The sequence below is a fragment of the Camellia sinensis genome, chromosome 3, assembly GCF_055761805.1.
Source record: "Camellia sinensis isolate YWXY chromosome 3, ASM5576180v1, whole genome shotgun sequence".
Classification (NCBI taxonomy): Eukaryota; Viridiplantae; Streptophyta; class Magnoliopsida; order Ericales; family Theaceae; genus Camellia; species Camellia sinensis.
The window spans coordinates 225,704,334-225,727,329 of NC_138963.1; the positions used below are offsets into that span (position 1 = coordinate 225,704,334).

The 22,996-nt window shown below is 41.4% G+C and overlaps 1 protein-coding gene across 1 annotated transcript in view; it reads right to left on the bottom strand.

Moving 5' to 3' along the window:
* Positions 1–1,493: 1,493 nt before the first annotated feature.
* Positions 1,494–22,996, bottom strand: part of LOC145822275 (uncharacterized) — a 60,872-nt gene continuing 39,369 nt past the window's right edge. Inside the window, exon 4 of the mRNA XM_082918898.1 lies at positions 1,494–1,652. Coding sequence (XP_082775024.1) covers positions 1,494–1,652 — 159 coding nt within the window. The remainder of the gene's footprint in view (positions 1,653–22,996) is intronic.

Below are 22,996 nucleotides of genomic sequence, written 5' to 3' on the forward strand. Positions count from 1 at the left end.
ATTGGAGTGTCTTTGAACGCATACATACAAAGAAGAGGAATAGACTAGAACATCATAGGCTTAATGATCTTGTGTATGTTCATTACAACTTGCGATTAAAGAATAGGTAAATCAATCTTTCTCATATAGTAACTAATGCATTCTTTATTTTATTCGTTTATTTAGTCTTACAATTGAATCAATATAGGAGGTATTACAAAACAAGGAATTATGATCCCATTAACATTGAAAGCGTTGACAAAACCGAGTTTTGGATTATTAAAGAAGAAAGACTAGAACAAGAGAAGCCTCCATTGCTTAATTATGATGAGCTCGGAAAAATGCTTTATGGAGAAGATGAGCCTCCACGATATAAGAGGCAATGTCATGGCCTCTGAGATGGTTAGAAAATAATGTTTCATCATTATGCAACATTTTTTTTTATTTATTTTAATCTATCATTATCAAAATGATAGCTTAATGATTTTATTTTAACCATTGTAGATGATGTTGAGGATGATATGGAGGTAGAGCTTCTTGGAGATGATATCGACTTGGGATCTTTTGGTGATGTGAACATTGATTATAGATCAAACAACTCGAGCTCTAGTGCAAATGCGAATGAGAATGATGATGATGATTGGCTAAATTATCGTCCCTAGGAGATTTAGGCAAAAATCAAAGATTGTTTGTGATGTTGTGTTGTGTTGTGTTGAATTTTTCATTTTATTTTTATTTTTTTATATATATATTTTTTTTTAAGAACGATGTGATGTTCTAAACATCTTTTTACATTTGTTGCTTGAAATTTATGTTTTATGTCTGTAAACTTTGGACTTAATTTTGTCTTTTTTTGTAACTTATGTTTTATGAATTGTTGTAGTTGGATGCTTTCATAATTTTTATTACTATGATTGTTGTTTTTAACGGCTAAGTTTTCATCTTTAATTTTATTTGTTGTTACTGTGTGAAGTGTTATGACTTATATTTAGGATTTTTTTTTTAAATATAGAAAAACATCACTAAAAATATTTAAGATTTTTTTAAAAAAAATTGAAAATATAATATTTATATTGTTAATTTATATTGTTAATTTATATTTTTTAGAAAATGTTTATGACATAATTATGACGTCACGATTCGATCTGGTTCAACCCAACGGTTGAACTGGTGACTCATCCACTCGGTCTTCTTTTTGGTTCACTCACCGGTTTGGTTTTTAAAACCTTGTTCCACACATTAAGTCTGTTTGATAATCACAATTCACATCACTTAAAATTTTAACAACCTATTAAAAAAAAACTAAAATTTTAAGCCAAAAATTTCTTACTTAATGTTGAATGCTGAATTTTTAATTGTTTATGCTTATATTATCGTTAAAGTGTATCATCACCACCATTGTCACTCTACACTACTGCCACGATTTATGCCACCACATTGCTGCCGCCACTACCACAACCATCATCACCCTACCTTACCATTACCATACTACCACACAATAGCCATTACCGTCGTCACCACCACCACATCAACATTGTCACCACATTGCTCCTCAAATACCATGCCAATGCCACTGACATCACCACTACCGTCTTGTCACTACTACCACCAATTCTGCCACCACAATTGTCACCACTAAGTCTACCCAGCACATTGCCATCGCCGCCATGTTGCTACCAACCCAATACGTAAACAAAAAAAAATATATAGAAAATAAATTTCAAACTCACCTTCTAATATACATATCAAATAGCTTGATTAAATTCAACACCGAAAACTTTTTGTACACACTTCGAATATTATTTCAAATTAAAAAATTCATTTTCTAGATTTCAATTTGATCAACAACACCAAATTATGGTACCTAAAATTATATAAACAATTCAACAAGCATAATCTATTGACCTCACAGTAATCAGTAAAAAGATATAAGACAGAGCTAACTAATCAACACTTCTGGTGAAGCCAGATACAAATTCATGCTTTTTATCCTTGTCAGATACATACTCACTTTGTCATAACATTCAACAAATGAAAGAATAATCCTAGGTTTTCAATCAATCAAACATTGATAAAACCATGAAATATCATAGAGAGAAATAGAGAGAGAAGACCTGATGATAATCTCTGAAGGAGGAGCATCGTTGTTTGAATTGTAGCAAGGGAAATTCAACCTAAACAAACCTAGCCAAAAACAAAAACAACAGCCAAGGGTGGGTTTATGATTTAAAATAGAACACATGAAGCAAAGCCAGTTATAATGAAAGAAAACCCCTCTCAGTTGTTCTTTGTGAGATTGTCTTTTCAATATCTATACTATGTTTCTAGATAGAAAAAATAGAAATGGCTCAGTGAACTTGTTTGGTAGAATGTTTTGTTCTTAAAACACAACATAGTCAAATGAGATCATATACAGATTTATATGGAATCCAACTGCATTAAACAAAATTTGGCTATCTAAATGCTATTCATAATAGAACAAAAATCAGAGCACACAAACATAATAAATAAAGGAATAAATAAACTCAATAACAGAGACTAAAAAAAAAAAAACAAAGAGTAATCAAGATAATCCAAAAAAAATATGTACTCAATAACAGAGTAGAATGACTGAAAATTTGAGAAATTCCAAACCAATATCAAGGACTCACAGATGTCAATGAATGTGAGAATAAGGATTGCTTGATCATAGAATATAGCTTCCAAGGACTCACAGATGTCAATTAACATGAGTTATTGAAAGCACTATACATATCTATACAATATTTGTTTCCTTTAATATATGTACTCACAAATGTCTTGGCATTTTTGTTCAAACAGGTCTGCAATTTCGGTCTCAGAGAAAAGGAAATTAGTTAATTCTAAATAAACAGTTTATATAACCAAAAATTTGAGAAATTCCAAACCAATATCAATCCACCACCATCACCGATGAACTTGAACAACTGCTAGTGTACAGATCTCTATTTGGCAGAAGATTTTCTGAGGCAACAGTGGTGAAATCATCGGTTGTCTGTATGCTGTAGTAGAGGAGGAGTGTGTGAGCGTTATGGATCTCATGACCGGACGGTAGTGGTGGATCTAGATCTAGAAACAATGGCACAGAAACAGCGGCACCATCGAGCGGTCAGAGAGAGATGTACCGGTGGGAAGTAAGGCTGTTGATCTAGATCTAGAAGCGACGGCACCGAAACAACAACATCATTGACCGGTCGGAGAGTGATGTACCGGTGGAAAGTAAGGTTGAGAGAGAGAGAGAGAGAGAGAGAGATGAGCATGAGTGGGTGTGATTTGAAGTGAGGTGATTGCAAAGTTTTAGGTATTTTTGAAGTGTGGCTTTTGGCAGGAAGTTGAGGTAGAGTGGGAAAGAAGGTTATCATCTTTGCCGTTCATTCTCAAGCAGAAATAAATCCTAACCGTTCAAAAGTCTTAGTAGGACAAATGTGTGTAGGATAAATTAAAAAACCCTTCTCCCTTATTATATAGATTTGAATATTCAAGGACCATTTTGTTTTAGACACAAACATGATGTTAATATTCATAATGCAATGACTAAATGTGAAGACACACATTAATTATGATATGTTTGTTCATGGGTCATACACCTAATTAATGTATAATGTGAATATTAATATTTGTAGTCAACCACAGTATGATGTGAATATTCACAATGCAACAAATAGATGTGAATATTCACATTAATTCTAATATGATTATACACCTAATTAATGTATAATGTGAATATTAACATCTGTAGTTGACCACAGTAAACATAGGACATAATTTGAACATTCACATTTATTGAACATAAATTAAAATGTGAACATTCACATAAACTTCAACATAAGAAAATAGATGTGAATGTTCACAGTTTATATTGTTTAGCACAAGTAAAACATCAATACCAAATATACCATCAAAACACATAGGTATGTGAGAAGTATATCATTGATTTATATATATGTTGTCAAGTTGTTTTCAACTGCAAGTTAAAAAAAAAAAAAAACCAACACTGTATTCGGGTATAGCTAGTGTATGGTGGACTACCCCAACCATCGAACAACGAAGTTTGCCTCAAGTAGTCTAGCTGAAGATTCGAGAACTTGGTGCATCCCATCAGTTTTACTAAGCTTGTAATGTTTGATCGATAATTGACATGCCGTATGTCAATGTAGGTGTTGCTCTCTAGAGGCATGCTCTCTTCTTTGACATGATACTCCTCCCTCTTCCTCTTTGTGAAAATTTTAGATGCAACATCTGTTACATGGACATGCACAAATAGTGAGTGTTTATATGAACATTAAATTTGATTTCAATAGAATTGGTAGGGTAGGCATGTACATTGACATCAGCACATCATTAGTCAGTGTGGATATTCACATTCAACAATATTCATATAAGCAAAAGCAACAAAGTGCTATTTAGGTGACAAACATAGTAATGTGAACATTTACATCATTGGAGATGTGAATATTCACATTATTGTTAGGGTACAAATAGTAGTGGTCACACTGAATGTTAATATTTACACATCCATATAATATTAGGTATGTCTATGTGTATAACATTTGGTTACAATAATTCACAGTAAGACAATGATTATATGTACACATTTATAAGCAAATAGCACCAATGTGAATATTCATAGTGACTATAAACAACCAAACAACATGACAACATCACCCATTCATTAACCATAAACCACATACTTTTAGTGTACACAACTGTGATGTGAATATTAAGTGGACAAATATGAACAACATTAATGTTCACAATGTCAAGGTTCACATCAAAATCAAACTACAAGTAGAAGAAACATTTTAATTTGGGGATTTGCTTGACACAATGTTTACAATCATGTAACAAATTTATTCAAGACATGTTGCCCATGTGAATGTTGAAATCATGCCAATAACAACAACAATATCCGAAACAATGACAATTTTCTGTTTCCTAGGAAAAGCAAAAAATATGGGAGTTTACATCATTTCAACAATACTAACAACAACAAAAAGAGGGAAAATAACAGCAAAATCATGAACAGCAAGGACCAAAAATAACAATGGCAACATGTGAGAAAGTTTGCATTAGGACAAAAAAAATGTAATTTGATTACATAAAAAAAGGGAAAAAAGGGGCTTGCATTTGGTCCCCATGTCGAGTTGATACACTTCGATATAGGCGAATGTTTACAACGTTGTTTCTTCTTTGTTGGAGTATGGTTCCAGTAGCCGACAACGCTTCGATGACGATGGAATAGTGGGAGAACGGAAAATGCAAACAGTGGGCCGATAAGCTGCATGTCAACATTGTTGTTAGTATTTGCATATGGGCTTTCTTCCTTGACATGGTACTCATCCCTTTTTTGCTTTGAGATTTTCTTCTGTGCAATATCTGGAAAATAGAGCATAAAAAAAATAAATAAATAAAAAAAAAGAAAAAAAATTAAGACAAGGCTCATGTGATTAGAATAGTGGCACAAATTTGAGCATTCACAACATTAGCATAGATGTGAATGTTCACAATTGTGTGCATGGGTGTGAATGTCCACAGTTGTGTGTGTGGATGTGAATATCCACATCTGTCCATGGATATGGATGTTCACTGTGTCAACAAAAGCACAATGTGCATAGTGTGTGTATGTGTGTAAAAATTAATGTGTGTTTATACAACCATGAACAACATTCAAGAACATGTGAATGTTAACCCAAATAGATTAAAGGATGTTATGAACATTCACAGTACTAATTTGGCTGACAATGCACAGACTTACTACAATCATGCAATGCCAATTTTATAGTACAACCTCAAAATTGAAATACAGTTTCAAACATGGGATAACAAAAGTGCTATATTTCCTCCAAACACAGTGGTGAATGTTCACATAGTGTCTAATTAATTTACACATGTTATGAATGTTCATAACATAATTATATATTACAACAACATCTGACACAAGGAAGTTGGACTATGATTCTATATTTTCATGTGAATGTTCACTACGGTTAACAAAAACAATTTGATTGGCCAAACATTTTCAATCCATGTGAATGTTCACATTTTTCAACAACAACAACAATAACATCTGAAACAATTTGATTGGCCTAACATTTTTCAATCCATGTGAATGTTCACATCTTTTAACAACAACAACAACTGAAACAATTTGCGTGCCCAACAATTTTCAATTTCATGTGAATGTTCACATCTTTCAACAATAACAATAACATCTGAAATAATCTTATTGGCCTAACATTTTTCAATCCATGTGAATGTTCACATCTTTCAACAACAACAACAATTTGCTTCCCCAATAATTTTAAATTTCATGTGAATGTTCACATCTTTCAACAATAACAACAACAACAACAACAACATCTGAAATAATTTGAATGGCCCAACATCTTTCAATCCATTTGAATGTTCACAGATTTAAACACAGCATAATGGCAATTGTAATTTTTTTGGCGAAAAAGTCCATATAATTGGGGATAGGGATTGAGGGGTTCAGATTAACGATTATGGCATGAACAATAATAATATGAAGGTTCATATATTGTATGAATAGAAACATGGGATATTTGTGAAAGTTCACAATGTTGTTTGTTGAAGATGAGATTTAGGGTTTACATACAAGAATGATTAGATTACTTACGTTTTTTGCCCATTTCGACGGTTGTGTTGCCATAAATGGTCGTCGATGGTGATTTGGACGAAGATGGAACTTACGGATGTTCAACAACGGTGATTTCCATGACTTCATCGATCGACGGTGTAGGGATGACGAAGAAGACGATGAGACAATGCGACGATGCGACAATGAGAGTCTTTTGGGCGTTGAGATATGTAGACGTCCCCAAACGTCCCGAGAGGGAAATCCCAATTTGTTCATTTGAGCTTACTATAGTTTGGACTCAAATTGTCACGGTTCTTAATCTGAACCAAAGAGTCCAAATCCGGCAAATTGTTTTGGAAAACAGATTTTTAGAAAAGAAGTGCCAAACATGGACTGCTTTGCCAGATACAGAGTCGCCACCTAAATATTTTATTTTGGGGGAATTTAGGAAACCCTGACTCGTTTGCCTAAGGCCACGTGTCCGTCATCACCAAAGTTGCCTCGGCTCGGGAACTTGGGTACGATTGGGGAAGGTCAGCTATGAGCACCCTGTAGACACCCCATTTTTGACCGACCTTAAGACTCAGACATCACCGATTGAGTGCTCGGTGACGTTGCATATCGTGCTCGTTCAGAAGTCTCAGAGTCGCGGCCGTGAGCCCTGCCTCCGGATTTCCGAACCCTCTTCTGTGTCTTGTCTCGGTTTGCAAACCAGACTCAATTTTCTCTGTTTCTTTTCCTGAGGGGAGGGATAGGTCCCGTAGACCATCTCTCAGTGGCCGTGGGCTACATTTTGTGGCCGCAGGCCATTTTGCCCATTTCGGAGTCCGGTTTCCGGTTTTTCGGGACCGTTGGCCGTGTGCCTCGGTTCGGGACCGCTTAACCATCTCCATTTGCTCTGATTTTTGGCATACATCTTATTTTCTCCCTTTTAAGGGACACTGGGGTCTGAGAAACCCACTTCGTGGCCGAACGCCACTTTCGGTGCTAAACAGCCCATTTTCGGGACCCCGAACTGCGTGTTTTGGCCCCCGAGCATTCGTTTTGCATCGGTTTTTGTTCATTTTTGGCAGGTACCTCTGTTTTATCACCGGGAAGGCCGTAGAAGGGTGGGAGGCCAGCAATTATCTTAGCAACCAGTTATATTCCATTTTCGCCCTCCGGCGCCCGTTTTTCGCACTTCCAAGCCAATGTTGAACACCTTGGAGCCATTTTCTTCAAACCCAAACCACATATTTGTGATGTACACACATGGGAGGAACCTAAAAGTTCATGGCCGGCCAGTAATGTTTCTTGACCCTTTTGAACCCCTCCTTCCGGGCCAATGTTGAACACCCTTGGGCCATTTTCTTGAACTTTGAACCACATATTTGTGATGTACACACATGGGAGGACCCTAAAAGTTTATGGCCGGCCATTAATTCCATTTGAACCTTTTGAACCCCTCCTCAAAATGGTTTGTTCTCTCTCCTGTTTCAGAGTTTTCAAATTCGAACCACAGGGTTGTGATGAGGAGACCTGGGAGGCCACCTTTTTGTGGTGGCCGGCCACTAATTGAAGTTGACCTTTTTGACCCTTGGCCGGCCGGCTAGGGGGGATGGCCGGCCGGCCACCTGCAACAAAAATACTTGGCCGGCCATATTCCTTGCAGTGCATACTTTACAGCTGTACAGCTGTTTCCCCCAGAAAATATCTATATCCGGGGGATATTTTGTGGGGAAACAAGAGCCTCAATCCCCTCCACTTTGGCCTAAGGGTCTTCTCTCCCTCTCTTGCACATATTGCTGGCCTCCCAACTCAAGAAAGAGGGTTAGAAGGATTGGTTGGAGCATATACATACATATCACCCCATTTCCTTCAAGTTTTGGGCTCCATTTCTTCATCATCTTCAAGCTCTACCATCACCACTCCATTTCAGCAGCAAGGGGAGGAACTCCAGAAGCTTAGAGTCATCAAAGTTGGTCCAAGAAGCAACAAAAGTGTTGGTCTTCAAGGGTGAGTAGCATTTCCCCCTTTTTGGTTCATTTCTTGCACCAATCATAAGCCATACATGCTTCTTAATTTGAGCTCCGACCAAAACTGAAAAGGTCATTTTTTTGAGTTCATTTTCTTGTTTCATTAAGGGCTCAACCCTGTTTGAGCCCTCCATATTGCACTTGCTTCAATATCCTCCTTGAATGCCATTTTCTTGCATGCTTTGGCAGCCTATCATGCTTCTGTTTTTGGTCTTTTTACAGGCCTAGAAATAGTCTTATTTTGGCCTTCTTAACATTTTTCATTAAGGGTCTTTGGCTGTTTGGTGAATGCTTTGCATACTTTGTGTTATAGCCACCTTTTGAGCCTCATTTTGCATTGCATTTCTAGCATGTTTGTATACTGTTTTGGAGTTTTTACAGTTCTGTAAATATGCATATTTTTGGTCCCTCTTCAATGTTGTAGAAGGGAATTTTTCAGTTTGGGCTTTGCATATACCACTTGCCTCTTTGGCCACCTTTTGGCCCTTTTTCTTGCATAAGAGCTTAGCTATACCTATGTTTGTTTTTAGGGTTTTTACAGTTCTGTAAAGTGGCTTATTTTTGGCCCCTCTTCAATGTTGTTGAAGGACCCTAACCTATTTGGAGTTAGCAGCTGTGAGTTGCTTCATAATCTCATGTTTAGGGCCATTTTTGCGTGCCATTGTTGCCCAATCCTTGTTTGCTGTTTGGCCATGATTTGTACTACAAAAATTCTTATTTTGAGGCTGCCTTGCTTCTGTCTTTTCATCTCGTGTACCAATTATGCATGCTTTGTATAGTTGTAGTTCATTCTATGCGCCTAATTTGCATTTCGGGAGAGATTCCATGCATCGGGTGTGTTTTCGCCTCATTTCGGGGCTGTTTTCCCCCACATTTCATTGCTGAAAATCTATTAGCATGCTTGCATATCATGTTCTCATGTCATTTGCATTGCGTATGCCATTGCCTCGATTTGCGTGCCTGTGTGCACGCACTTCGAGGCGCTTCATTTTCATCCATCGGCCTCTTATGTGAGTGTGGCTGAGGCTCTCTCATGTTAGTGTAAGTCCATATCATATTTCCATGTATTTGCATTGCATATGTCATTTTCTCGGCTTGCGTGCCCGTGTGCACGCATTTCGAGGCATCTCATTTTCACAGCATAGTGCATACTAGGTTGTATCTTAGATCGCATTCATGCATTTCTTCAGTTTGCGTGCCCGTGTACACGTATTTCGAGGCATCTTATTTTCACAGCATAGCGCATACTAGGTAGTATCTTAGATTGCATTCATACATTTCCTCGGTTTGCGTGCCCGTGTGCACGCATTTCGAGGCATCTCATTTTCATAGCATTGAGCATGCTAGGCTGTATCTTAGTTGCATTCATGCATGTCATGCATATTGCATCGTGTTCGGGATAGGAGTTAGCCCGGGCGCGGGAAACGAGGTGCGTTTCGTACTCCGAGTGACGGAATGCGTCTCAATTCCCCAGTCACCGACACTCCGGATCATCCATGATGGAGTTAGGTTTTGTTGTGTTTTCATGTACCTTCATTCTACATTGAATTGTGCAATTCAGCTCCTCGGCCATCATGCATCGATATGCGTGATTGGTGGCACGAGGATCGAGGCATGCATATATTTGTGAAATACATTGCTATGCCCCTTTCCTGCTCTCTGTTGTAGCAAAAAATCAAGAATCAGCAACTTTTCGGAGTTTGGCGCGCATTTCAAGAAAAAGTACAAACAGAGGCTAATCGGGGCATCGCCGTGGATTTCCGTGCAAAGGCACCCGGGCATGCATCATTCATCATCCGGAGCGGAGTCAAGGCAGTCCCTAGCTTGCATGCCAGATTTACAGCTTTCTTAGTTAATTTGTAAATTAATTAGGAATTTGTACATTATTTGGACTGTATTATTTGGACTGTACTATTCTTTTATTCGGGACTGTATTATTTATTCGGACCCTCTGCGCGAGGGCACAACTGTAATAAGTGTGCGTGTGTGTGATGTATGTCTTCCAACCCCACGTCTTTCTTCCCTTTTATTTACCCGCTTATGATGGTTAGATTAGGGGATATTTCTATTAGCATACAGTATGACAGCATGTTTGCATTCATTCATCTGTTTTGCATGCACCGGGCTCGGCGCATCATACTAACTGTATTGTATTTTCAATTCTAAGTTGAATACATGTTAGCTGTAGCATTTCATATGCCATGATTAGAATAGCCGAGCCTGCTATAGTTGCATTTTGCATGTGTTGCATTAGGCATTTCTGTGTATTTAGGATCATGCATGATTTCTAATGAGCTTCTGTTTTGGCTTGGAGTACTCGGTGAGTTTTATGCTTTAGCATCCTTGCATGCGTGTGAGTGACTGTCATGAATAGCATGCTTACCATGAGGCTACTTGCTTATGTGATATATCTGCCTGAATGCCTGTGGGTGAAGGTTGGGTTACTTGGATTGGAACAATTCATCAAATGTATGTTTTAAGCCCACTAGATAGTGGCAAAATCATGTTTTCTAAGCCCACCTGAGGGTGGCAAATCCACGTCTTAGCCTACTTGCGAGTAGCACCATCAAACCATTTTCAAATAAACAAACATGAAATGTTTTGTTCCAATTCAGGCGATCCAGTCTATACTTGTATGCTGTGTGCATCACATAGTAAATCTAGGCTAATAACCGGAATAAGAACACACAATGTTTTCAAAAATAGATATCATGGTTAGTACAGGCCGATCTTTGATCGGGCGAGTGGGGTTGCTCACGAAGTGACCTTCCCCAATCGTACCCAAGTTCCCGAGCCGAGGCAACTTTGGTGATGACGGACACGTGGCCTTTGGCACCGAGTCAGGGTTTCCTAAATTTCCCATTAAAAAACATTTAGGTGGCGACTCTGTATCTGGCAAAGCAGTCCATATTTGGCACTTCTTTCAAAAATCTGTTTTTTTTTTTCAAAACGATTTGCCGGATTTGGACTCTTTGGTTCAGACTAAGAACCGTGACAAATTTGAGAGTCCTGAGCTGTAGTGACCCCAAAATGAACGGAACGGGAGCTCATTCCTCCCGGGGCGTTCGGGGACGTCTACAGTTTCTGGCGACTCTGCTGGGGATTTAGAGAACTTGACTCGAACTCTTGATATCTGTTTTTGACTACGCTTGTGTGTTTCTTTGCATTGCATTTGCATTGGTGCGCCTAGGACACCGTGTTTGCCATCTGCTATTCCTGAACGGTTTGCCGGAGGCTTGTCCTGTCAAGGCATGACCATAAGGCTGGCCGGTTGTGGGCTCTGCCAGTATGGGAACACAAACCCCGGTTTTACCGGGGCACCCTCTTTGACCATTCGACCTAGTGCATATTCGGATCCATAGTGACCATTCCAAACTAAGACAGGTTGCTTACCCGTTTATAGGTTGTTTGAAGCCGCTGCGTGCGTAGTGAAACCCTAGCTCCTGACAAAATAGGACAGGGAAACCCTACCCCAACATAGGGGTGTTTTGGCTCTCAATTATCTATTATATGCTTTTAGAGTGCGTCTCTACAGGAATGCATGTATCAGTTTGCAAGTTTGGGCATCAGGCCTGAGGGCACCAGTTCAGTATTTTAGGATTCAGTTTACCCGAGGGTAACGGTTTACAGGCCGAATTTTGGGGCAGAATTCAGTAGAGAGCACACTCATTCAAATAGGCTCATATCTGTTCAGGTGAAATCAGGCTGAGATGCTGCATGTTTCCCCTTTTGCTAGGTAGTCTTGGAACTATAGCTTCAGAAGGCTCCGATATCCCCCGGATACATTGGATCCGTGTCGATAGACTTTGTCAGGTCGAAAATTCAGTTCAAGGGCAAATCAGTGTTCCTTCGCTAAGGTAAGGCAAAGGAAGGCCAGATAGGGTTCATTTTGTTCATCTGATCCGACCGTCACCAGTCACATCATCAGCAGACCCGTGATGGCACAGGGTTCGGAAGAATTTGTGGCCGTGATAGCAGCGCTAAATCAGGGAACTGCCATGCAGGCTGAAACCAGTATTGAAACGCAGCGCCCATCTGGGGCATCTGCCTCACATCCAGCTTTGGGACCCCAGCCGAACTTTGACCCAATTCCGCCAGTTGAAGATTTGCAGGATCCAAATCCTCGAGAAGGGTTGGCTTAAGCTCAGGTGCTCAGACCCCTAGTGCAGCCTAATGAGAGAACTCAACCCTTTCATGTTGATGAGTTCAATCTGACTGCAGTGAAAATTGCAAACCTTGAGAAGCAATTCAAAAAGGCACAGGGCCTTTCCATTCCTGACATTAAGGATGGGCACACCGAGGCTGCCATCCGGCTCCCAGACAGATTCAAAATGCCATATATCGACCGTTTCGACGGGTCTGGAGATCCAATGGTACATATTCGACTTTTCTTAGATGTCCTAAAGCCGATGGGTCTGACTAAGCCACAGAAACTCTCTCTGTATGGAAGAACCCTGTCGGGTGTAGCAGCCACTTGGTATGCCAAATTGGAGGATACAGTGAAGCAAAACTGGGAAGAACTGGCTGAGGCCTTTGTCGATCAGTATTCCTACAATACCCAAGTTGAAATGACCATCCAAGAGCTTGAAGCAACTCGCCAGAACCCAACAGAGCCTTTTGTAGAATTCATTGCAAGGTGGAGAGCAAAGGCAGCACAAATGACAGATCGTCGCCCTTCTGAGAGGGATCAAGTGCAGATGATGGTCCGAAACCTCGAGCATGATATGTTGCAAAAGTTGATAGTCGCTCCACTATTCACTTTCAAAAGTTTGCATGAACTGGGGGTTCAAGTCGAGAATGCGTTCAACAGCGGGATCATTCCCAGGACAAGGGAACTGACAAAGAAGGTGATTTCAGGGATTACCAACGCTGGTAGTAGCGCTGTTCCCAAACCCACCGAAATCAATACAGTCACCACAGCCAACCCCTTTGCCAAACCAAGCATAGAAACAACCGGCCCAATCCTAGCTCAGGGTAGAACTTTCACCCCCCTCTATATGAGCCTGACTAGCACACTAAAAGCCTTGATGGAAAAAGGGCATCTCAAACCCCTCGATCCTCAACCTCTTCCCAGCCCACTCCCAGGCAGACATAACCCCGCCAAGTACTGTGTGTACCATCAGCAGCGCGGTCATGGCACCGACCGTTGCTACCGCCTTCGTCATGAGGTCCAAAATCTCATCGACAACCGGACGATAGCCCCACCTTCAGACCCCAATGACCAAACATCTCCTGCTTACCTCAATCTCATCCACATACTGCCATCCACCTATGACCCCAGCATATACATCACCCCGGCCCATCTAACCAAGCCTGAGGTGTTTATCCCAGAAAGCATGGACTTATGCATGATGGGTGCACCTGAACCTCAACCATCTCAAACCCGTGAACCCACTACTTCTGAGTTGATGAGAATGATTAAAGATATTCAAAAAACCGTGACAGATCTGGCCTCCGGGACATTGGCTCCATCATCGACCACACCACATACCGGGAACTTCATGTCAAGAGACTCCCCGATGTTGGGACGGGCTGCATTTGAGGAAAGCCAATCCCTTGGCAGAATGGAGGTGAGTGGGAGGAACAAGATAGGGGCGGACATGGATCCCAATGAACATCTTCTGTTGGCTGTTGAGGCTTTGAAAGCCGAAGGACTGAACAAACAGCAAGTGCTTGCAGTGGTTGCAAAAACTGTGGATAATACTTTTGCCACTCAAGTTGGGGGCAATCTGAATCAAGGGGCAAGCCGGGAGAAAGGTCATCATACCAGAGACGATCCTACTGGCTCTAATCATCCACTCAAGAAGATCAGATCTCATCAGAAGAAGCTTACGAAGCTAGAACAGCAGCCATTCTCCTAGATTCAGATGACTTCGGGATCTCAAAACCATTTGACATGGACAAAGCTACACTTTTACCCTTTGAGAGGCTCGCTGGGCCGAAAACCCGAAAGGGCGGCCCAGGCAAAAGTTAGAGCAAGAAAAAGAAGAAAAAGAGCAAAAAAGAGAAAAGAGAAAAGAGAAAAGAACAAAAGAACAAAATGAAGAAAAATGCAAAGAAAAGAAAAATCAAAAAAGAAAAGAATTGAAAAAAGAAAGAAAGAAGAACAAAGCTCGCAAGGTCGAAAACCCGCGACGGGCGCCTTGGCAAAAGTTAGAGCCTAAAAAAGAGAGGTTAATACCCGAGCGTACCTTAACCCCGAACTACGTAAGGCTTGATTCCCATCATTGGGATACGTAGGCAACTTCATTCTGAAGTCCAGCCCTAAAACACTTCAAATTCGATCATGTCCATGTAATGGTTCTGATAGTCTTTGCCTTCTCTGTATCCGAGAGTTCGGTTGTAATCATCACTTCGAGGACTGATTATAATGCGTTGTGGTGCCATTCAGACAAGGGGCAACTTTCCGTTGCCATTCAATGCGCCGCGGTGCCTTTCAAACAAGGGGCAACTTTCGGTTGCCATGCAGCTCTCTTTGAGCAAGGGGGAAATTTTCGTCCAGATCCGAGGTTGTACGTCTCAAGAGTAAGTTCCGCGCTTGTTAAGCATCGGCCGTTTGCAAAAATAGCCTTTGAGAATTTTTACTGAGGTTGACTAATTTTCTCGAAAATTGTTTCATCTTTTCCAAAAACAGGACCATTTCCTGGACCAAAAAAAAAAAAAAAAAAAAAGGAAAATTTTCAGTGCTCATAGCCTGACTTGCATGATTTTCAAATCAAAAATTGAACAACCATGTTAATCTAACTTTCATGTTAGTCAAAATTGTTTTAAAACCAAAATAAAAGTGGTCAAAATGATGAAATAGGGGCACAGTTGAGTCAGATGTTCTGTCTTCCTCTTGTTGTCAACTTACTTGCCAGAAAGGGAACTCTACTTGCCGAAAGGGCACCATATTCGCCAGAAAAGGGCACCACTGAGGCTGATCACAAAACGGCTAAAGGTTCCCTCATCCTCCAAGCAACAAGGTATCAAGCCGAGTGCGAAGCACGAATGGGAGCGGATCAAGATATTCCACTCCTTTGTTTGGACAGATCTAATCACGTCCAAACTCCCAATTAAGAGCATCGTCGCTGCACATCCAGCCACATCGCAACCCCTCTGTGGGAGAAAGTTCACTATTGTGAGCAGAAGAAGAGAATCTAGCAGAATGCTTGGAGCCAGAACCCGCAACTTCCTGTTTATTCATCAACCACCCTGGGGAGGGATGAAAAATGAGAGATTAAAGAATAGAGAGATGTGCATTGAGAGAAAAAGTGAGAAAATGGCTTTTTCAGAAAAACAGAGCCTGAGGGCCGAGCGATGTGAGAATCACAAATGAGAAAGGGTGGGAAACAATACTTGGGGAAACAGGCTCCATGTGCACATTCGAGTCTTGTGTTTTATTTTGTCTGTCTCGATTTTTGTTTTGAGTCGCTTCGAGTGTTACTCGATGTGTTTAGGTTGTTTACCTTTGTCTTTTCCTTGTCGAGTCGTTTTGGCTGTGGCCAGTCGTCGGCTCAATACCCGGTTAAGAACTCGTTTCTCAATTTTCAAAAAATCATCTTGTGCTCAAAGTGCTGTGCCATTCTCCACATTTGTGCAAAACAGTATTTGTTTTTTCATGAAACTACAGGGTCCACCCCCGATAAGTGTGAACAGTAGAACAAGGACCTATCTGAAGCTATGTAGGTTCCAGACTGCAAAGCAAAAGAAAAAAAGGAAAATTTGGAGCATCTTAGGGTGTTCCAGCTTTGGCAAGATCCGAGACTGCATTTCAGGTGCACCTTCCCAGACCTCGCCATTTCTCTGGAGTATGAGTGTATCTCGACCCCAAGTGTAAGCCTGCTTCAAGTCAGAATGGCAATTAAAGCAGCAGTAGATGTTATCTCTCGCCAATATAAACAAGGTGTCCCCTTTTTGAGCTGAGTGTGTTACAAAGTCCTTCGAAAGGTAAATTGGAGGCACCAGAGTACATGTTTGATGCCCTTCCATTGCATAGAATGTGCACTTTCATATACACTTCTGTGACATGCGTGCCGCACATCGTTATGATTCATGCATGGAATATTCTTGCTTTCGATTCTGCATAGAATTTGCTTTCAATATTGCATAGAATATGCTTTTTCTTGCATAGAAAATGCTCGTATCTTTTGCATAGAAAATGCACTCTTCCATACTTGCATAGCAAATGCACCTCATTTGCATAGAACATGCATTCACTCGCACTATCTTGTGCACTTACGCTTTGTATCTCACTAGCACTGTCTTGTGCATCTTGTGGTTGTATCTCACTCGCACTATTTTGTGCATTGCATTTCAAATCAATCGCGTTGTTTAGCGTATCGCACTGTTTAGTGCATTGCATTTCAATCGCGCTATTTAGCGTATCGCACTGTTTAGTGCATTGCATTTCAATCGCGCTGTTTAGCGTATCGCACTATTTAGTGCATTTCAATCGCGCTGTTTAGCGTATCGCACTGTTTAGTGCATTTCATTTCAATCGCGCTGTTTAGCGTATCGCACTATCTAGTGCATTTCATTTCAATCGCGCTGTTTAGCATATCGCACTGTTTAGTGCATTTCATTTCAATCGCGCTATTTAGCGTATCGCACTGTTTAGTGCATTTCAAATCAATCGCGCTGTTTAGCGTATCGCACTGTTTAGTGCATTTCAATCGCGCTGTTTAGCGTATCGCACTGTTTAGTGCATTTCAAAATCACTCGCGCCATTTTGGGCATCGCACTGTTTTGTGCAGTTTATCATTCGCGCTATTTTGCGCACCTCAATCGCACTATTTTGTGCAATTTATCATTCACGCTATTTTACGCATCGCACTGTTTTGTGCTGTTTATCATTCACGTTATTTTGCGCACTTGCATCGCACTGTCTTGTGCATTTCAAATCAATCGCGCTACTTAGCGTATCGCACTATTTTGTGCATTGTACCATTCGCGCTATCTTGCGCACCTTATCTGTATCGCACTGTTTTGTGCATCACTCTGCATCGCACTGTCTTGTGCACTCCCTGGTCCAGGAGACCTTAAACCCTCTGGTCTAAGGAGACCTTAAATCCTGCATCATCATTCGCGCTGTTTTTGCGCATCGTACTTGCATCGCACTTGCATTTATTCGCACCATCTCATGCACTTTCTGGTCTAGGAGACCTTAAATCCTCTAAAGGTGCAATTCCTTTGGTGTTTGTCGTGCCCGAACGACTTCTGGTGGTCTGGTATAGCCACCTGCCTGTGTTCGCGGTGAGTTCCTAGGAGACCAATTGAGACGGTGGAAACTAGAGTTCGAATGGCTTATGCCTAGAACGCAAAGGTTCGGGATTTCCGAGACTAAAGTCTGGTTTAAATACCCAGGGGTATATCCTCGACTTGAAATCTGTATGGCAGCCCCATAGATTGAGATAGCATCTGTCTGCACCTCAATTCTGGATACTGATCCAACCTAGTCTGTCACCCTGTTGGAGAATAGGGAAAGCTGCGACCATAGTCAGGGAGAAAAGTAGTACCTGCAGTTCAACCAAGAAGAAGCGAAAGATTCCCAGCAGCATGAGGTAAGTCATCGCCAATTACCCCTGTGAGGTACCTTTACCTCTTAGCCATTACATTGCATTTTAGCCACTACATTACAGTGCATTGCATGAATCCTCAATTTTCGAACCGGCTTCGCGTAGCGTATAAGTCCAATCTTCAAAATATTTCTGCGTATCATTTGTATTTTGCCCCTGCCTGTGGGCATGCCTACGGGCACATTTCTTCGTTGTTTTGTATGTTAGTCTAAGTCTTCGGCCTTGTCAAAAATGGATCGTCTCTGGGCTTTGACATTCACTCCCGTTACTTGTGACTTCCGAGTTCTGTCAAAGAGGGGCAACTGTAGACACCCCATTTTTGACCGACCTTAAGACTCAGACATCACCGATTGAGCGCTCGGTGACGTTGCATATCGTGCTCGTTCAGAAGTCTCAGAGTCACGGCCGTGAGCCCTGCCTCCGGATTTCCGAACCCTCTTCTGTGCCTTGTCTCGGTTTGCGAACCAGACTCAGTTTTCTCTGTTTCTTTTCCCGAGGGGAGGGATAGGTCCCGTAGACCATCTCTCAGTGGCCGTGGGCTACATTTTGTGGCCGCAGGCCATTTTGCCCATTTCGGAGTCCGGTTTCCGGTTTTTCGGGACCGTTGGCCGTGTGCCTCGGTTCGGGACCGCTTAACCATCTCCATTTGCTCTGATTTTTGGCATACATCTTAGTTTCTCCCTTTTAAGGGACACTGGGGTCTGAGAAACCCACTTTGTGGCCGAACGCCACTTTCGGTGCTAAACAGCCCATTTTCGGGACCCCGAACTGCGTGTTTTGGCCCTCGAGCATTCGTTTTGCATCGGTTTTTGTTCATTTTTGGCAGGTACCTCTGTTTTATCACCGGGAAGGCCGTAGAAGCGTGGGAGGCCAGCAATTATCTTAGCAACCAGTTATATTCCATTTTCGCCATCCGGCGCCCGTTTTTCGCACTTCTGAGCCAATGTTGAACACCTTGGAGCCATTTTCTTCAAACCCAAACCACATATTTGTGATGTACACACATGGGAGGACCCTAAAATTTCATGGCCGGCCACTAATGTTTCTTGACCCTTTTGAACCCCTCCTTCCGGGCCAATGTTGAACACCCTTGGGCCACTTTCTTGAACTTTGAGCCACATATTTGTGATGTACACACATGGGAGGACCCTAAAAGTTTATGGCCGGCCATTAATTCCATTTGAACCTTTTGAACCCCTCCTCAAAATGGCTTGTTCTCTCTCCTGTTTCAGAGTTTCCAAATTCGAACCACAGGGTTGTGAAGAGGAGACCTGGGAGGCCACCTTTTTGTGGTGGCCGGCCACTAATTGAAGTTGACCTTTTTGACCCTTGGCCGGCCGGCTAGGGGGGATGGCCGGCCGGCCACCTGCAACAAAAATACTTGGCCGGCCATATTCCTTGCAGTGCATACTTTACAGCTGTACAGCTGTTTCCCCCAGAAAATATCTATATCCGGGGGATATTTTGTGGGGAAACAAGAGCCTCAACCCCCTCCACTTTGGCCTAAGGGTATTCACTCCCTCTCTTGCACATATTGCTGGCCTCCCAACTCAAGAAAGAGGGTTAGAAGGATTGGTTGGAGCATATACATACATATCACCCCATTTCCTTCAAGTTTTGGGCTCCATTTCTTCATCATCTTCATGCTCTACCATCACCACTCCATTTCAGCAGCAAGGGGAGGAACTCCAGCAGCTTAGAGTCATCAAAGTTGGTCCAAGAAGCAACAAAAGTGTTGGTCTTCAAGGGTGAGTAGCATTTCCCCCTTTTTGGTTCATTTCTTGCACCATTCATAAGCCATACATGCTTATTAATTTGAGCTCCGACCAAAACTAAAAAGGTCATTTTTTTGAGCTCATTTTCTTGTTTCATTAAGGGCTCAACCCTGTTTGAGCCCTCCATATTGCACTTGCTTCAATATCCTCCTTGAATGCCATTTTCTTGCATGCTTTGGCAGCCTATCATGCTTCTGTTTTTGGTCTTTTTACAGGCCTAGAAATAGTCTTATTTTGACCTTCTTAACATGTTTCATTAAGGGTCTTTGGCTGTTTGGTGAATTCTTTGCATACTTTGTGTTATAGCCACCTTTTGAGCCTCATTTTGCATTGCATTTCTAGCATGTTTGTATACTGTTTTGGAGTTTTTACAGTTCTGTAAATATGTATATTTTTGGTCCCTCTTCAATGTTGTAGAAGGGAATTTTTTAGTTTGGGCTTTGCATATACCACTTGCCTCTTTGGCCACCTTTTGGCCCTTTTTCTTGCATAAGAGCTTAGCTATATCTATGTTTGTTTTTAGGGTTTTTATAGTTCTGTAAAGTGGCTTATTTTTGGCCCCTCTTCAATGTTGTTGAAGGGCCCTAACCTATTTGGAGTTAGCAGCTGTGAGTTGCTTCATAATCTCATGTTTAGGGCCATTTTTGCATGCCATTGTTGCCCTATCCTTGTTTGCTGTTTGGCCATGATTTGTACTACAAAAATTCTTATTTTGAGGCTGCCTTGCTTCTGTCTTTTCATCTCGTGTACCAATTATGCATGCTTTGTATAGCTGTAGTTCATTCTATGCGCCTAATTTGCATTTCGGGAGAGATTCCATGCATCGGGTGTGTTTTCGCCTCATTTCGGGGCTGTTTTCCCCCACATTTCATTGCTGAAAATCCATTAGCATGCTTGCATATCATGTTCTCATGTCATTTGCATTGCGTATGTCATTGCCTCGATTTGCGTGCCCGTGTGCACGCACTTCGAGGCGCTTCATTTTCATCCATCGGCCTCTTATGTGAATGTGGCTGAGGCTCTCTCATGTTAGTGTAAGTCCATATCATATTTCCATGTATTTGCATTGCATATGTCATTTTCTCGGTTTGCGTGCCCGTGTGCACGCATTTCGAGGCATCTCATTTTCACAGCATAGTGCATACTAGGTTGTATCTTAGATCGCATTCATGCATTTCTTCAGTTTGCGTGCCCGTGTACACGTATTTCGAGGCATCTCATTTTCACAGCATAGTGCATACTAGGTAGTATCTTAGATTGCATTCATGCATTTCCTCGGTTTGCGTGCCCGTGTGCACGCATTTCGAGGCATCTCATTTTCATAGCATTGAGCGTGCTAGGTTGTATCTTAGTTGCATTCATGCATGTCATGCATATTGCATCGTGTTCGGGATAGGAGTTAGCCCGGGCGCGGGAAACGAGGTGCGTTTCGTACTCCGAGTGACGGAACGCGTCTCAATTCCCCAGTCACCGACACCCCGGATCATCCATGATGGAGTTAGGTTTTGTTGTGTTTTCATGTACCTTCATTCTACATTGAATTGTGCAATTCAGCTCCTCGGCCATCATGCATCGATATGCGTGATTGGTGGCACGAGGATTGAGGCATGCATATATTTGTGAAATACATTGCTATGCCCTTTTCCTGCTCTCTGTTGCAGTAAAAAATCAAGAATCAGCAACTTTCCGGAGTTTGGCGCGCATTTCAAGAAAAAGTGCAAACAGAGGCTAATCGGGCCATCGCCGTGGATTTCCGCACAAAGGCACCCGGGCATGCATCATTCATCATCCGGAGCGGAGTCAAGGCAGTCCCTGGCTTGCATGCCAGTTTTACAGCTTTCTTAGTTAATTTGTAAATTAATTAGGAATTTGTACATTATTTGGACTGTACTATTCTTTTATTCGGGACTGTATCATTTATTCGGATCCTCTGCGCGAGGGCACCACTGTAATAAGTGTGCGTGTGTGTGATGTATGTCTTCCAACCCCACGTCTTTCTTCCCTTTTATTTACCCGCTTATGATGGTTAGATTAGGGCATATTTCAATTAGCATACAGTATGACAGCATGTTTGCATTCATTCATCTGTTTTGCATGCACCGGGCTCGGCGCATCATACTAACTGTATTGTATTTTCAATTCTAAGTTGAATACATGTTAGCTGTAGCATTTCATATGCCATGATTAGAATAGCCGAGCCTGCTATAGTTGCATTTTGCATGTGTTGCATTAGGCATTTCTATGTATTTAGGATCATGCATGATTTCTAATGAGCTTCTGTTTTGGCTTGGAGTACTCGGTGAGTTTTATGCTTTAGCATCCTTGCATGCGTGTGAGTGACTGTCATGAATAGCATGCTTACCATGAGGCTACTTGCTTATGTGATATATCTGCCTGAATGCCTGTGGGTGAAGGTTGGGTTACTTGGATTGGAACAATTCATCAAATGTATGTTTTAAGCCCACTAGATAGTGGCAAAATCATGTTTTCTAAGCCCACCTGAGGGTGGCAAATCCACGTCTTAGCCTACTTGCGAGTAGCACCATCAAACCATTTTCAAATAAACAAACATGAAATGTTTTGTTCCAATTCAGGCGATCCAGTCTATACTTGTATGCTGTGTGCATCACATAGTAAATCTAGGCTAATAACCAGAATAAGAACACACAATGTTTTCAAAAATAGATATCATGGTTAGTAGAGGCCGATCAAAGATCGGCCTCTACTAACCACGATATCTTGTTTTGAAAACATTATGCGTTCTTATTCCGGTTATTAGCCTAGATTTACTATGTGATGCGCACACCATAACAAGTATAGACTGAGTCGCCTGAATTAGAACAAAGCATTTCATGTTTGTTTTGAAAACGGTTTGCTACTCGCAAGTAGGCTAAAATGCAGGTTTTGCCACCCTCAAGTGGGCTTAGAAAAGATGGTTTTGCCACTGTCTAGTGGGCTTAAAACTCATAGTCAATGCATTATTCCTATTCAGATAACCTAACCTTCACCCACAGGTATTCAGGCAGATATATCACATAAGCATATAGCCTCATG